Source organism: Narcine bancroftii, chromosome 6, assembly GCF_036971445.1.
Source record: "Narcine bancroftii isolate sNarBan1 chromosome 6, sNarBan1.hap1, whole genome shotgun sequence".
In the NCBI taxonomy this organism is placed as follows: Eukaryota; Metazoa; Chordata; class Chondrichthyes; order Torpediniformes; family Narcinidae; genus Narcine; species Narcine bancroftii.
In genome coordinates this window covers 96,971,709-96,988,751 of record NC_091474.1, presented here as the reverse complement: position 1 = coordinate 96,988,751, position 17,043 = coordinate 96,971,709, and the positions used below count along the sequence as shown (strand labels likewise).

At 47.2% G+C, this 17,043-nt stretch overlaps 1 protein-coding gene across 6 annotated transcripts in view; it reads right to left on the bottom strand.

Moving 5' to 3' along the window:
• Positions 1-2,015: 2,015 nt before the first annotated feature.
• The window catches only part of alox5a (arachidonate 5-lipoxygenase a), a 108,916-nt gene continuing 93,888 nt past the window's right edge, over positions 2,016-17,043 (bottom strand). For 4 of the 6 annotated variants that reach the window (XM_069885843.1, XM_069885846.1, XM_069885844.1 and 1 more), the window contains 3 exons: positions 14,543-14,643; positions 9,224-9,394; positions 2,016-4,030 (listed from right to left, as the gene is read on the bottom strand). In XM_069885843.1, coding sequence (XP_069741944.1) covers positions 3,851-4,030; positions 9,224-9,394; positions 14,543-14,643 — 452 coding nt within the window. In that variant the 3' untranslated portion in view covers positions 2,016-3,850. The remainder of the gene's footprint in view (positions 4,031-9,223; positions 9,395-14,542; positions 14,644-17,043) is intronic. The other 2 variants (XM_069885845.1, XM_069885847.1) reach the window with 1 other exon arrangement.

Here is a 17,043-nt window from a genome sequence, read left to right as displayed (position 1 = left end):
GGAGAAGAAACGTTTTTATTTGCTTATAACTATAGGTAAAGTCTCACAGTCGTCTTCAGAAGGGTTCTGGGTTTAGGAGGGTTATATGTGGGCAGATGGGGGTTGAGCCAGGAGGTGGGGCCAGCCATCAGCACAACACACTACCAGCGAACTCCAGTTCACTGCATGCTGCACATTCTCGGCTTTCCCAGAATCTGCAATCCCTCGTGGCCACTGCCGTTCATAGGGTCCGCCATCTTGGGCGCAGACCCCGGGCCATGGGATTTTAAAATAAAACAACCGTCAGCTCCTTTAACCAGCTGTTTAAAGCCTAAACACAGCTGACAGCAGTCGGAATGGGCGATAGGACCCTGCGGGGGCCCTGCGTTTCCGCTCCCTGTTCTTCGTGGGTCTGCCCCAGCGCCGGTCTGCCCCAGCGCCAGTCTGCCGTTACAGCAGCGCCGCCATTTTCAAAAATGGTGTTAACACAAATATTAAATACCTCGGTATTTTCTTTCATTCTGTTCACCAGGACATTTCGTGGCCTCTTTTGTACTTGCTGATGTCCTGAAAATATTTTCCTTGCAATGGACTTGAATTCGTTTTCTTCATTTATTTTCGGTGTGACAGAACTGTTTCTGGCCATTTAAACTCATGCTGCCCAATTAACCCACAACCCTGGTACGTTTTGAAGGGTGGGAGGTAACCAGAGCCCCCGGGGAAACCCCACGCAGACACAGAGAGAACATGTAAACACATTACAGACACCGGTGGATTCGAACCCGGTCGCTGGCACTGTGATAACATTGTGCTGACCGTGCTGGTGAAAGGTAAGGGATTACTATTCCCGCTGGATTCCAATCACCTGTCTGGGCACAAGGCTTTCTCTTGTCAGACTTCACCCTGCTTCAAGGCACCCTCCTGAATGTGCTTGACGAGTTCTGTCCCTTAACAAACCAATTGGCTGTTCTGCAGTCTATATGAGAGCTCCCATCCCCCATGTCATCCAGTAACCCCAGTGGCCTTGTTGGATTGATCCAGTTTACATTTGACTTCTGTTTCAGATGGTGTTTCTTTCCACTGCCCTTCCTTCACAGGCTGGACTGCAGAAGTTTCCGGAACGACTGAGATGTGGGGAGGTTTGTTAGCTTCCTCTGGGACTGCAGAGACTTTGGGGTGACATCTGCACCACTGTGGGTTCCAGACGAGGTCCTGGAGCGGGTCCTCGCAGCTCTCTCCACACCCGAGGTATGGAGTCCACAGGCCACGGCACAGAACCACCCCCTTTCCTGCAGCTCCTTGTTTAGCACCCAGCCGAGAGTGACTGAGCGCAATGGGGATGTGGGGAAGGATTATGGATTCCCGACCGCCAAAGGTTACATATGCTGTGTGGACGACATAAATTGGTCTTGTTCACAGAAAGCTTGTGTGTGTGTGAGAATGTGTGTGTGAGTGTGAGAGAGTCTGTGTGTGTGAGTGTGTGTGTGCGTGTGAGAGTGTGTGTGCGTGTGAGAGTGTGTGTGCGTGTGAGAGATTGTGTGTGTGCGTGTGAGATTGTGTGTAAGTATGTGTGTGTGTGGCAACGATGACATTTAAATTTAAATTTAAATTCAGACATATAGCATGGTCATAGGCCCTTTTGGCCCACGAGTCTGTATACCCAATCAACCTATGTTTCGAACAGTTGGAGGAAACCAGAGACCCCGGGGAAAACCCATGCAGACCTGAGGACAATGTAAAACTCCTTACAGACAGCGTGGGATTCAAACCCTGCTCCCGATTGCTGGTGCTGTAACAGCGTTGCGCTAAACCAACCATGCCGGCCTGTCCATTTCAGGCCTGTTTCTTCATCTGAGATACATGTTCAGAACCTGTCCCACAGTCGCGGCTGGAGCACATAGACCGGACCATGTTGGAGCATCAGATATCCAGCTCATTGGTGAACCGAGCGGATGTTATCACAGGGGCCACAACCCCACCAACCTCCATTTTACCAGGGTGGGGTTCAAATGCTGGCTTGATAGTTATGTTCTTCCTTTCTGTTTTAAAATATATTTATTGAGTTAAATTTAAAAAAATACACACATATAGATCTAATAAGTACAAGAAAAGACAAAAATTAGAACATTTGGAGTAAATGTTATGCATTGGTCAAATTATGTGCACCCTTTCAGATCAAACCCATTATATCAAAAATATTGAAAAAAAAGGAAAAAAGGCCCCTCCCCCAATAATTAAGCCCCTCCCCCTAATCAAGGCTAACTTGCATATCTAATATAAATAGGAAACCAAGGATGACCATTGGAGAGCAGACAGCTCAGGGGCATCCAAACACTCTCATTCGTTAAATTATTGTCAAACTCCATGAATAGGCCCCACGTCTTGTAAAAATTCACCTTCACATCATCTTTGACAAAATGCCTGATTACTTTTTTTCTAAACTAGGAAGGACTACAGTTACGTTCTAAATGGAAAACAAGTTTTCAGCAAGTTCTGAAATGAACCCAAAGCTGGGATGGGCGGGCACAGATGTCCTTGGCTAGAGGTGGAGACATTGCAGTGATCATCACCCCCTCCCCCCCCAATGATGAGGGGAAGCTGGGAGTTGAACGTGCTCCCCAACTCACTGCCATGTCATTGTCGTGACTCCTTAGAGGTCGAGGATGATGGACTTCGTTCAGTTGATCTCTTATGAGCCCAATCTTGGATTTGAACGATCTTCCACATTCGGGGCAGGTCATTCCTTCGAAAGTTGCTGGCTCCTTCTCGGATGATGGTTCGCTAGAGATTCCTGTCCTTGGCTGGTTTCCCCAATTATTGATATCAATGTTACATTTCTTCATGTTGGGTTTTTAAGACATCTTTGAATCTTTTCTGGTTGTCCACCTCTTTCACCTTTGCCTTCTTTAAGGTGGGAGTAGAAGATTTGTTTCAGCAGACATTCGTCTTCCATCTGACCAACATGACCTCTCTTACTTGGGTCTTAATAATGTCGGCTTCATTACTGCTTGCTTTTGCTTCATTTAGTGCACTGATGTTAGTTCTTCCTATCTTCCCAGGTGATATTTAAGAATCTTTGAGACAGCATTGATGGAACTTTTCACATGGCTTCAGATGTCGTCGGTATGTTGTCCAGGTTTCCAATGCTTATAGAAGCATTGGGATCACCACTGCTTTGTATGCAAATGTTTCAATGTCCATTTGAATGTCACGATCATAAAAGAAACTCGGAGACGTCCAAAAGCTGTTCCAGTGCATTTAAAGCAATGTTGGACCTTGTCATGAAGGTCAACATTGGAGGAGAGGTCACTTCCAAGATACAGAAAGTGGTCCACATTTTCCAGGGTTGTTTCGCCAAGTTGAATTGATGGTTCTATCCGATTTACCTCAGTTGGTGATGGTTGAGTCTTCTTGGAACTGATGGTAAGTCCAAGTCTCATGTCTGCACGATTGAAGGCGGTCAGAATCTGTTGAAGGTGGTATTCTGAGAGAGCCTCAACACTGTTGTGCAATGAAACTTGATGAGGGGACTCATGGATGTGTTGTATACACACACACACACACGGATCAGAGATCCAGACGAGGATTCTTCCAATGGGTCAGTGACTGAGATTATCAGAGGGTGGTGGGTGCGTGGAATGAGCTGGTCGAGGCGGGGACAATCCCAACGTTCGCAAGACATTTAGGCAGAAGGGTGGACAGGGAAGGTTTAGAGGGATATGGGCCAAACGCAGACCCGGATAAACAAGCTGGTCAGCATGGGAGAGTTGGGCCGAAAGGCCTGTTCCCATGCTCTCTGACCTCTAAAGCAGGCAGCAGGCATCTAGTAGCAGGGAGAGTGGCCGGAGACAGGATCTCCCTGCCCCAGCCCCTACACAGCCACACTATTGGGGATCCTGTCTGGAGAGGCATAGTAATACGGCAGCTTCTTATCCTTGTTGCGAAGGGCAATGTGCTGTGAAATTTCCTGGAGGTGTTTTTGGAAATTTTCCATGGCTTCCTTCACTGGCTTCTCAATGAAGTGCTCATCAGGATACATCCCAAGGAAGAGCTGCAGAAATAAAAATCATAGATGTTTAATTACAAATCGCTGGTTCGCAATGCAACAGGTTTATTCAGCACTCCGAGACATTGCATGAAGTGGTTGTCCCAGCTGAAGGGTTGGCATCTAAAGAACCTCATCATTTGGGAATGCTTTCAGGTAGGATTGGAAGAGGGCAGATAGTTCACTTGGTTGGAAGAGATTCCAGAGGTCGGGAGGGGCAAGGTCTTGGAGAGAACCATCCACAAAATGCTGACTGTTTCATTATAATCAGTGTTCCACGCAGTTCAATTCTGCACATTGGGATCCACAGACAAAGCTGTGACTGTGGTTGTCAGTGGTGTCAGGATGGTAGGACCTTCACTGAGCTGGAGAATGTGGGGCAGATTGGCTGATGCAGATTCAGGGAATAGGATGGGAGATAAAGTGTGGGTAGAAGTCAGAAACAGGAAGGGAGCGATCACTCTACTGAGAGTAACCTATAAGCCCCCAAATAGCCCCCAGGGCACCGAGGAGCAGATGGGTAGGCAGATTTTGGAATGGTGCAGAAATGACAGGGTTGTTGTTCCGGAAGTCTTAAACTTCCCAAATTTTGACTGTGTGACAGATTATGTTATATTTTATATTGTATATAGATATGTTTTAAAGGAAATAAAATGTGTGTGGGGGGTGGGGGTGGGGGGTGAGGTTCAGTGTAGGTCACAAATACAAACACTTCACAACACAGATCTCATTTAAAATACCAGAGCTCTGCTCAAGCCAGACAGTCTTTATCAAGACAATTGAAACAGCTTTGCTGAAGGAGTTCACAAGTAGGTGAAGTTGGACATGCTGTGGAGTAATGGATTATTGTTTTGGAAAGCAACAGATGAACAGACTCAGGAGACTGGGTCCAGTGCCACAGTTGTCTGAAGGCAGTTTGCTGTTCTAAGAACAGTTTGCTGTTCTAAGAAGGTCATGTGGTTTTGCAAGCAGAGAGCGTCAACAGGTTTATCTCTAAGAGAGAGAGAGAGAGAGACTGCTGGTTTTCTGCAGTGGCTTTTGGAAGCTTGTTTGAAACCCCATTTTGAACACTGTTGTGAGTTCAAAGCCCTTGTGGTCCTTACAAGAGGATGTTTCACTTGAAATAAGGGAAACAAAAAGGAACTTTGTGGTGACCTGGAGAAAAGAGGTTATCATCTGGAAAACCCTGTTGGAGGAAGTTTCTTCAGCAAGACACTGAAGTAGTTGATCAGTTTGTGTGTGTCCAATGAGAAAGAAATCTCTCTCTGAAAACCAACAAGAACCTTCTTGAGCGGTAACCATTTACCTTTCAAGCACCAAAGCCTGGTGAAGATTCATAAATGTTAAATTCTGTGCACAGTATAAGAATTGCCTGATACCAGTGAACTTGGAGGAATGAGAAGTGAGATTGGACTCTGAATCAAAAAACTTTTCTGATTTACATACACATATGCTTAGAATTAGAGGGTGGTTAAGTTAGGTTAAGTTAATAGTAATAAGTTAAATTTTGATCCTGTTTTTATGTTTAAAGAAAATTAAAAGCATTTGTCTTGGTGAATTTCTATTGCTGCTGGGTTTTGGGATCCTCTGGGCCTGTCACAACTGGCACCTCCTGAATGCAAGAGGAATAGATGGGGTAGCATTATAGTCAGGTATGTCCGAGAAGGATTTCTAACACAGTATGTGGATGAGTGAGCTAGAGGTAAGGCCACACTGGATCTGGATAATGAACTGGTCAGGTGACAGAGCTCATGGTCGGAGACAGTGACCACAACTCCCTGACATTTTGCATAGGTGCAGATAAAATGGTAAAGGGTTTAATTAGGTAATTGATGAGATTAAGCAGGAACTGGGAGAGTAAATTGAGAACAGATGTTACGTAGAACACTACAGCACAGTCCAGGCCCTTCAGCCATTGATGTTGTACTGACCCATAGATTCTCTAAAAAATGTACTACCCCGTAACCTTCTATTTTTCTTTCATCCATGTGCCTGTCTAAGAGTCTCTTAAATTCCCTTATTGTTCTAGCCTTCACCACCATCCCTGGCAAGGCATTCCAGCACTCCAATGGGTCAGTGTGAAAAACATACCTGATGTCTCCCCTAATCTTCCCTCCTTTCACTTTATACATACAGTACAACTCCGATTATCCAAAATTGGATTCTCCAAAATTCTCATTTATCCAAAAAGTGTTTATAATTTGGATAAATGAGGATATCCAAAACAATCAGAAATCCTCATTTATCCAAAATGTTTTCAGAACCAAACTGACCTCACAGGTTGAAAAAACATTCACCGGACATGAAATTAGAATGAAGATTGTCCTTGTTTTAGGTAACTCCCTCCCCTCTCTCTTTCCATTTCTTCTTTACGTTCCCCCATTGACTTTTCTCTCCAACTCTCCCTCTCAAACTGCGTCCCACTGTCTCCCAGCCGCAAGCAGTCGGAAGAATCCCTTGTCCCGGCACCATTAAGGAGATCAGCTTCCTGGCAGCAGCAGGACCTCAGGAGAGGGGATGTCGGACTCCTAGCAGGAGTGGGGACGTTTGGCTCCGGGGCAGAAGCATGGACGTCGGACTCCCATAAGCAGTAGGGACCATGGGCTCCTGGCAGGAGCAGGGCCTCACTGGGGAGGTGTTGATGATTGGTGGTGGCCAGCATTTTTTTGGGTGAGAATTAAATATTATTTTAATGATTAAAAAGCCTTCCCTTGTTGTTTAAACACTGTTACAAGTGATTTGATGTTGCTACTGGGCTGTTTTTAAAAAATGACCAGTTCTCAAAAAAAAATGTTTAGCTAGTCCCGACCATTTTGGATAATTGGAGTTGTACTCATGTCCTCTGGTGTTTGCTGATCCTGCCCTTGGAAACAGGTGCTGACCATCCACCCTATCTATGCCTCTCAGAATCTTGTCGACCTCTATCGAGTCTCCACTCATTCTTCTACACTCCCAAGAGAAAAGTCCCAGCTCTGCTAACCTTGCCTCGGAAGATTTATTTTCTAATCCAGGTAAAATCCCGGTCAATCCCCTCTGCACCCTCTCCATAGCTTCCATATCCTTCCTGTAATGAGGTGAGCAGTGAACTGGAATTCCCTGTCTATGGCAAGTAGGATTAAGGAAAACCCCAAGGTGTTCTTTGCATATTAAAGAACAGAAGGGTGACCAGAATAAAGATAGGCCACTTAAGGATCAAGGAGGAAACGGAGGTAAGAGAGAAATGTGTTCCCCAGAGAGAGGGACATTGGTCAATGTGAAGTCAGTATGGAACAAGCTTTTGTGCTGGAGGTTAAGGAGGAAGTGCTTGGATCTTCTGAAAAAACATTAGGATTGATATCCCCAGAACAGGACAAGATATACCCCAGGTTACCTCAGGAAGCAGGGGAAAAGATTGCTGGGGGGCTGGCAATGATCTTTGTGTCCTCTTTGGCCACAGGGGAGATACCAGAGGAAAGGAGAATGGCAAATGTAGTTTTTTAAAGAAAGGTGTAGGAGAACCCTAGGAACTATAGATCAGTGAGTGGTTGGCAAGCAATTGGGAGGGGATTCTTGCAAGCATTTGGAAAGTATATTCTCAGGGATAGTCAACAGGGCTTGGTGAAGGGGAGGTTATGCATCCTATGAGCCTAATTGCATTTTTTAAGGAAATAACGAGGGTCGGGTGGTAAATTTGGTCGATATGGATTTTAGCAAGGCATTTGACAAGGTCCCCCATGGGAGACTCATTCAGAAAGTCATGAGGCATGGAACCTTGGCTCTGTGGATTCAGAATTGGCTTGCCTGCAGAAAACAGAGGGTAGTAGTGGATAGAACAAATTGTTCCTGGAGGTGGGTGACTAATGGAGTTCCGTGGGGATCTGTTCCAGGACCCCAGCTCTTTGTGATTTTTATAAATTACCTGGATGAAGAAGTAGAGGGATGGGTCAGTAAATTTCTAGATGATACAAAGGTCTGAGGTGCTGTGGATCGTGTAGAAGGTTGCCATACGTTACAACAGGATATACGCAGGATGGGCAGAAAGGTGGCAGACGGAGTTCGATCTGGATAAGTGTAAAGTGAGCATTTTGGAAGGACAAAATTGAAGGCAGAGTGAGGTAGGATACTTCAGTGTGGATGGACAGAGGGACATAGGGCTCCAAATCCATAGATCTCAAAAGGTTGCCTTTGGAGTGAAAATGGTCTACAAGATTATGGGAGGCATAGATAAGGTGGACAGCGAATGCCTTTTTTCTCAGGCAGGAGTAGCAAACACCATCTGTACAAAATGAAGGGAGGGATGTTTAGAGGAGACATCGGGGTAAATGTTTTACACAGCGAATTGTGGGTGCCTGGAATGCATTGCCAGGACAATGCATTGTGGGTGCCTGGAATGCATTGCCAGGTGTGATGGTGGAAGCTGGAACAATAGGGATATTTATAAGACAGGCACATGGACGAAAGAAAAATTGAGGGTTACGGGAGGGAAAGTTTAGATTGTTGAGCCGCTTTCTATCGGTCAGCTCAATGTCATGGGCCGAAGGGCCTGTACTGTGCTGGAATTTACATGTTTGATGACAGGGGCTGCCTCATGGAAATGGGGAATGGTGGAAAAGGAGGAGGAGAGGTTTCAGGGAGAGAATGAACAAAGGGCTTTAGATGGCAGATAGTGGGAGTTGGGGAAATTGAATGTGGTGGGGGGGAATAGTTTGGTGTTTCTTCTCTAAGATATCTGGACTCACCTTGTGCTACAAACCTGCCAATGGCACCCATGACTGCCCAGCAAATCCACATGGCAGAGGGGTTCAGCTGAATGTCACTGGGGATGGACGTTCGCCTGGGAGCCCTGGTCACCCTTGGCAAGAGGGGAAAAGGAGCCACATCCCTGGATGTTCCGTTGGTGGATTAGTATACAAGATCTCTGGGTGCCCTGAGATCTCTGGGTGCCCTGAGATCCATGGGTGCCCTGAGATTCATGGGTGCTCTGAGATTCCTGGGGCCCCAATGGGGGTTAGTACCCCAAGATCCTTGGGTGCCCTGATGGGATGGATTAGTATCCCAAGATCCCTGGGTTTCCCGATTGGGGGCTGGACCCTGATGGGATGGATTAGTATCCCGTGATCCCTGGGTGCTCTGACGGGGGTTAGTACCCAAGATCTCTGGGTGCCCCGATGGTGGGTGGGAGTTAGTGGAGCCATATCCCTGGGTTAGAATGTGAGTTACCTCATTGTCCTGGAACTGGCTGAGGGCCCACACAGCTCCCAGATGCCAGCATGAGCGGCCCCTGTCTGGTAAACTCTCGATGATGTACTCCACGGTGACAACCCCCTTCTCTGAAGGAGGAGGACAGCGCATTGTGGGGGGTGCGTTTGGGATCCAAGAGCACCAATCGTACTGTGAACAGAGAGTAAAGTCACACTCTGATTGGAGCCCCCTGCTGCGTCTCTGCAGAAGGCTGCACCATCTGCACCCTCTGTCACCCCTCCTCATTTTCTCTTCTTCAGTCGACTGGTTTTGTTTATAAGGGCAGGAGCTGATCCATTGGGCAACCTCTCGATACAAGTTACCAGCATCATGGACCAACCAGAACCTCAAATGCCAGCAATGTGATCCAATCAGGAGCTCAAGATACAAGTTCCTATCGACGTGGCCCAATCAGAACTTATGTTACCAGCACCTTTATCCAATCAGGCTGGTGCAGCGACTAAGAAAAGTGCACCCGTGCCCTTACTTTCTCAGTAGCCTGGAGAAATTCAGCATGTCCCCAGTGTCCTTACACATTTTGATAGATGCACAAAAACAAGGATCCCACCCAGATACATCTCTGTCCAAGATGGGAACTGCCCCCTGCCTAAGATTGAAAGGAATAGCTGCTGTCACACACACACACACACACGCGCTTCCACCGAGTCTGTCTTCACCTCCTGCTCACCCAGGAGAGCAGACCACATGTTAACAATCACACCCCATCCCACTCACCCTCCCTTGTCCCCTTTCCCATCAGGCAGGAGATGAAACATGGATCTCCAGAACAGGGACAGTGACTTTCCCTCTGGTATCTGGCTGGGGAACAGCAATGCCATGACCATTTTACGGCGATGCCTTGACTGTTTAAAAGTGATGCCTTGGATCATTTAATGGCGATTCCTTGACCGTTTAAAAGCGATGCCTTGACTGTGTAATAATAATTTTCTCTTTCATGCTGAAGCTTGAAAGTGCAGGGCATTGTCACATAATGTTTTTGAACATGTACTACTTTCTCTCTTTTGAGGTTGACTTGCCTGGGTAGCACACAGACAGCGATTTTTACTGTGCCTTGTACATGTGGCAAGAAACAGCTTAATTCAATTCCAGCACTTGGGGCAAGACTTGCTGTTACATTGGCTGATGGAGACCATATAAGCATATAACCACTTACAGCACAGAACAGGCCACTTTGGCCCTACATGCCGTAACAAATCTCCACCCTCCTAGTCCCACTGACCAGCACCCGGTCCATAACCCTCCAGTCCTCTCCTCTCCATGTAACTATCCAGTCTATCCTTAAATATAACCAATGATCCCGCCTCAACCACGTCTGCCGGAAGCTCATTCCACATCCCCACCACCCTTTGTGTAAAGAAATTTCCCCTCATGTTCCCCTTATAATTTCCCCCCTTCAATCTTAAACCATGCCCTCTAGTTTGAATCTCCCCCACTCTTATTGAAAAAGCCTATCCATGGGTGCCCTGAGATTCATGGGTGCTCTGTCTGTCCATTTTAAAATCTTAAACACCTCTATCAAGTCCCCCCTCAATCTTCTATGCTCCAGAGAAAAAAGCCCTAGTCTGCACAACCTTTCCCTGTAACTCAAACCTTGAAACACTGTCAACATTCTCGTGAACCTTCTCTGCACTCTCTCTATTTTGTTTATATCTTTCCTATAATTTGGTGACCAAAACTGTACACAGTACTCCAAATTTGGCCTCATCAATGCCTTGTACAATTTCATCATAACCTCCCTACTCTTGAATTCAATACTCCGATTTATGAAGGCCAACATTCCAAATGCCTTCTTCACCACACCATCTACTTGAGTATCAGCCTTGAGGGTGCTATTTACCATCACTCCTATATCCCTTTGTTGCTCTGCACATCTCAATAGCCTACCATTTAATGCATATGACCTATTTAGATTTGCCTTTCCAAAATGTAACACCTCACACTTATCTGTATTAAATTCCATCAGCCATTTCTCAGCCCACACCTCCAGCCTTCCTAAATCACCTTTTAATCTACGGTAATCTTCCTCACTGTCCACAACACCACCAATCTTTGTATCATCCGCAAACTTGCTTATCCAATTCTCCACCCCTACTTCCAGATCGTTAATATATATAACAAACAATAGTGGACCCAGGACCGATCCCTGAGGAACCCCACTAGTCACCGGCCTCCAATTGGACAAACAATTTTCTATCACTACTCTCTGACACCTCCCATCCAACCACTGCTGAATCCATTTCATTACCTCCTTATTTATACCTAATGCCTCCACCTTTTTTCCTAACCTTTTGTGGGGAACTTTGTCAAAAGCTTTACTAAAGTCTAAATAGACAACATCCACAGCTTTCCCTTCATCAACCTTTTTTGTAACCCCCTCGAAAAACTCAATCAGGTTGGTCAAGCATGATCTACAAAGCCTGACAAAACCATGCTGATTACTCCCTATCAATCCCTGTACCTCCAAATATTTGTAAATACCATCCCTCAGAACACTTTCCATCAACTTACCCACCACAGACATCAGACTCACGGGCCTATAATTCCCAGGTTTACATTTAGACCCTTTCTTAAACAGCGGAACCACATGCGCCACCCTCCAATCCTTTGGCACTACCCCTGTGGCCAGTGACATCCTAAATATCTCTGTTAATGGCCCCACTATCTGTCCACAAGCCTCCCTGAGTGTCCTTGGGAATATTTTGTCCGGTCTCGGAGATTTATCCACCTTTATCTTTTTCAACACAGCCATCACTACCTCCTCGGTTATCCTTATATGCTTCATGTCCTCCCCACTATTTTTCTTTACTTCAACTAGTTCAATATTTTTTTCCCTAGTGAATACCGTGGCAAAGAGATCATTCATAATTTCCCCCATTTCCTTTGACTTCTCACTCAGCCTACCCTCGCTATCTACAAGGGGTCCAATTTTATCCCTCACTAATCTTTTACTTTTAATGTACCTATAGAAACCCTGGTGCCTCCACACGCACATACGCTCACGGGTTGGCACTCACATCCAGGCACACACTCGGCACATGCACACAGACATGCTTGCACCCTGTTATGGACCTTGGGTAATTTTATTTTTGACTGAGGATGGCACTGAACCGAGTGTGGAGGATTTGACAGCTGCTTGAAGGTGTAGTAGCGCTGGAGTACCACTAGGGGACTTTGAAGTTGTCAAAGCACGGGAACCACGCGCTGGAAGTCCGCGGGCTCACAGTAGAGCAAGCCTGCGGCTGTTAACGTCTCTCCATCAATGGGGAGAACTGCAGGCAGTGCTGGGCAGTTTAAAAAGCCCAGTGTGCTGGTTTTGAAGAGGGAAGTTGGTAGATGACATTGCAGACAAGACAGTTGGTCTGACTGTGTGTAATCACCTGGCTGCTTCAGCGAGCCACATGCTACGTTGCTTTGTTCACGGGTGCCAGCACTGCCGTCAGGAGCTGTATGTCAGTGTGCTCACCCAGTAGTTTCAGTGGGGAAAGGAAGACTGATACAGCCTCAAACTAACAGACCAGTGGGCATGGAACCAGATAATCCCTGCCTAGAGAACAGATCTGTGACCTGTTCCTTCTTGACTGACAGACTAGGGGGTTTAGTTTGGGGAATTTTGGTGATTTTTCGGGGCATTTCAGCTTGGACTGTAATGGGCTGGGTTTTTCCCCCACATACGCTGAACAATATTCTGTTGTTTAAATAGAGTTTCCATTAAGGCTGGTGTTTGGGCGTTAAGTTTATCAGGTTAATTCTATTATTGCTAGTTTGTTAATAAATTTTGTGTTAAACAACCCATTTGTTTGTGTGCCTCCCAGTTGCTGCTGGGGAGTGTGCATGCACACATACGGAAACACGCAGACACACACACACATAAAGGCTCACACAGACACACACATCTGTGTGCACTTACACACATGCACACAAACACGCACAAACACATACACATACGCATGAACACACACACACACCCTCACAGGTGCACACATAGATGCGCTCACAGAGAGATATAAACTCATAGTTGTGCGCATGTATACACACACTCATACAAGCACATATATGGGCACATGCAGACACACACAGGCGCGCATGTGCACACACACACACACACACACACACACACATACAAACAAAATACAGGTGCGTGCGCACACACACACACCTCCCACTATAACTGTATTGCTTTCAGAATGTCTATCTGTCTAGTCGGGTCTAGGAGTTTCTGTCAGTCTAGCCGAATCTAGGAGTGTCTGTCAGTCTAGCTGGGCCTAGGAGTTTCTGTCAGTCTGGGCCTTGGAGTGTCTGTCTGTCTAGTCGGGCCTAGGAGTGTCTGTCAATCTAGCCGGGTTTAGACGTGTCTGTCAGTCTAGCCAGGCCTAGGAGTTTCTGTCAGTCTAGCCAGGCCTAGAAGTGTCTGTCAGTCTAGCCGGGCCTAGGAGTTTCTGTCAGTCTAGCTGGGTCTTAGAGTGTCTGTCAGTCGAGCTGGGTCTAGGCATGTCTGTCAGTCTAGCCGGGTCTAGGCGTGTCTGTCAGTCTTGCCAGGTCTAGGAGTTTCTGTCAGTCTAGCCGGGTGTAGGAGTGTCTGTCAGTCTAGCCGGGTCTAGGAGTGTCTGTCAGTCTAGCTGGGCCTAGATGCGGACAGGGCTCATTCTCTGTATTAGATGCACAGACAACCCCTCATTCCTGCACAATTCTGGGTAGGAAGTGAATGGACAGGGCAGTAAGAGTGGAGTAGGCTCCTGGGAACAAGCAGATGGTTGAACTGCCCATGGAGTCAGAGCTGGAAACAGGTCACCCTCAGCGGCGAGCTGCTCCGTGTTCCGTGCTGAGTTGTTGTCTGTGATTCCTCATCCCTTGCCTGTTCTACACTTGGTTACACAGAGAAATGTTAACCTCTTCAGCACATTGTGTGGGCAGTCCCAGCTTCAGAACCCTGCCCAGTCGGGAGAGACGGCAATTGAGGCTTGAACCAGACCTCCTCAAAAGGAGGTTCACTGAGGCTTTGATGATGACAGTTTTGAAGAATAATCTGACTGGACACTGCAAGCTGCTCGAGCTTTTCCATTGAGTATTCAATGAGCCCTCCATTCTGAACAAGCCCTAACCAATGCCCTGGGGAACAGTGGCAGCTGCCTGCAGTCATCCTTTCAGCCTTCGCCTTGACCTTGACTCCAACTGCAGTTGATGTCACATCTGAATCTAACACGAGGTAGGCCACCTCTCAGTCCCACAGCCGTACAAGTCAAACACAATGCAGCCAGGAGATCAGGGAATCAAACCAACCTGTCCAAAATTGACTGCTGCATGCTGACACGAGGTGGTGAATATTATCATGGTCAGGTACTCGATCAGTTTCTGAATCGTCTTCAATGATTTCGGGAATCCTACATGAGGAAAAACAGTTATTGTTTTAATTCTCACACAGTTAAAGACACCAACTTGTTCAAATTGCCATTTGCTGGGATGAGTTGAGCATTTAATGAAATTCCTTGGTTCATTGAGAATGAGACCGAGATTTCCCATGTGGATCTATGCTTATCGTTCCATACAAACAGCAAGGAGCAAATAGACTGATGTGTGAAGTTTAACCATCCTTTCTGTATTTGAACGTGCAAAAAGATCCAAGAGAGAAATGTTGAGCTCAGACAAAGAAGATGTTTGGTTTCTACCCCTGTGTCTTCCTCCCCTCGCCACCATTCAGGGCCCCCGACAGTCCTTCCATGTGAAGCAACACTTCATTCTGTGTATCCGTGGGAATGATCTACTGCATCCGGTGCTCCTGTTGTGGCCTTCTCTACATTGGACAGATAGGGTGCAGACTGGGAGATCGTTTTACTGATCACCTTCACTCTGTCCACATCAATGACAGGGGCCAACCTTTTCAATTCTGTGCCCCACTCCCTACTGACGTATCTGTCCACGGCTTCATGTACTGTCAAACCAAGACCACCCTTACACAGCCCCACACACCCACATTAACATCAACCCTCAGTTTCTGTTTGGCCACTATCCTGTCTCTTTCTCTTCCTCTCTCTCTCTCTCTCCCCATCCCTTTCTCCTTTTCTCCGGCTCTCATTTCCCTCCGTCTCCATTCAGAGAGCTGTCCATTTCCCTCTATCTCTTCACAGCCATTTTCCACCCTTATCCACTTATTATCTCTTGACTGTGACCTTGTGCTCCTCCGTGTGTGTGTGTGTGTGTGTGTGTGTGTGTGTGTGTGTGTGTGTGTGTGTGTGTGTGTGTGTGAGGGGGTGGTGTGGGTGTGGCTGTATGAGTGTTGGTATGTGTGTGGGTTTGTGGGTGTGTGTGGGGGTGTAGGTGTGTGAGTGTAGGGGTGTGTGTGTGTGGGTGTGTGAATGTGTGTGTGAGTGTAGGAGTGTGTATGTGGGGGTGTGAGTGTCAGGGTGTGTGGGTGTGTGAGTGTGTGTGTGTAGGAGTGTGTGAGTGTGTATGTGGGGGTGTGAATGTAAGGGTGTGTGGGGGTGTGTGGGTGTGTGAGTGTGGGGATGTCTGGGTGTGTGTGTGGGGGTGTGAGTGTAGGGTGTGTGTGAGTTTGTGGGTGTGTGTGTGCATGGGTGTGTGGGTGTGTGAGGGTGTGTGTGTGGGGGTGTGAGTGTAGGGTATGTGTGAGTTTGTGGGTGTGTGTGTGCATGGGTGTGTGGGTGTGTGAGGGTGTGTGTGTGGGGGTGTGAGTGTAGGGTGTGTGTGAGTTTGTGGGTGTGTGTGTGCATGGGTGTGTGGGTGTGTGAGGGTGTGTGTGTGGGGATGTGAGTGTGGGTGTGTGAGGGTGTGTGAGTGTGGGTGTGTGAGGAAGTGTGTGGTTGTGATAGTGTGTGAGGAGGTGTGTGAGTGTATGTGGGGGTGTGTGAGGAGGTGCGAGTGGGTACGTGGGTGTGAGTGGGTGTTTGAGGTGATGTGTGGGTGTGAGTGGTTGTGTGAGTGTGTGAGGGTGTGTGTGGGTGTGTGTGTGAGTGGGTGCGTGTGTATGTGAGGAGGCGTGTGGGTGTGAGAGGGTGTGTGGGGAGGTGTGTGGGTGTGACTGTGCAGGCCAGGAGTCGGCCAGTCATACCTACTGTAGACTCCTGTTGACACCTGGTTCAGCTGGGAAACCTACTGCATTTGAATAGCTCCCTGACATTCCACATCGAAGATCGTATCAATCAGTGAAACATTAACGTATGCAGGCCCTGCGATTGTAGTAAAAACATCGAGATGCTGGAGGAACTCAGCCGGTCTCGCAGCGTCCATGCGAGGTGAAGAGATAGAACCGATGTTTTAGGCCTGAGCCTTTCTTCAAGATATAAGCAAAAAAAAAACCAGGAATCCTCAGAATGAAGACAAGATGGAGGAATCCAACCAGGCCAACAAAACGTGTCATTTGGATCTGATAAGAGGAGAGGTGAGAATTGATTTTGGCTTTTGAAAGGAGACAGGGAAAAGGGAGAGAGAGAGAGAGAGAGCTGGGGGTAGATGACGGGGGAAGATGTGAGGGAGAGGGTTTACGGAAACCGGAGAAGTTCTTATTAATGCCGTCCGGTTGGAGGGTGCCCAGTCAGAAGATGAGGTGTTGTTCCTTCATTTTGTGGGTGGGCTCATCTGGCTGTGCATGAGACCATGGACAGACGTGTCAGGGAGGGAATGGGATGGGGTGCCAGGTCCCATCAACCAGCACCAGATTTTGGCAAGTTGTGGGCAACTGGTCTCTAAAAGTAGGAAGAGCAAACCGTTACCTGAGGTACATGTATGCCAGGGTTCTGCTGATCACACTCGTACATACACCCATG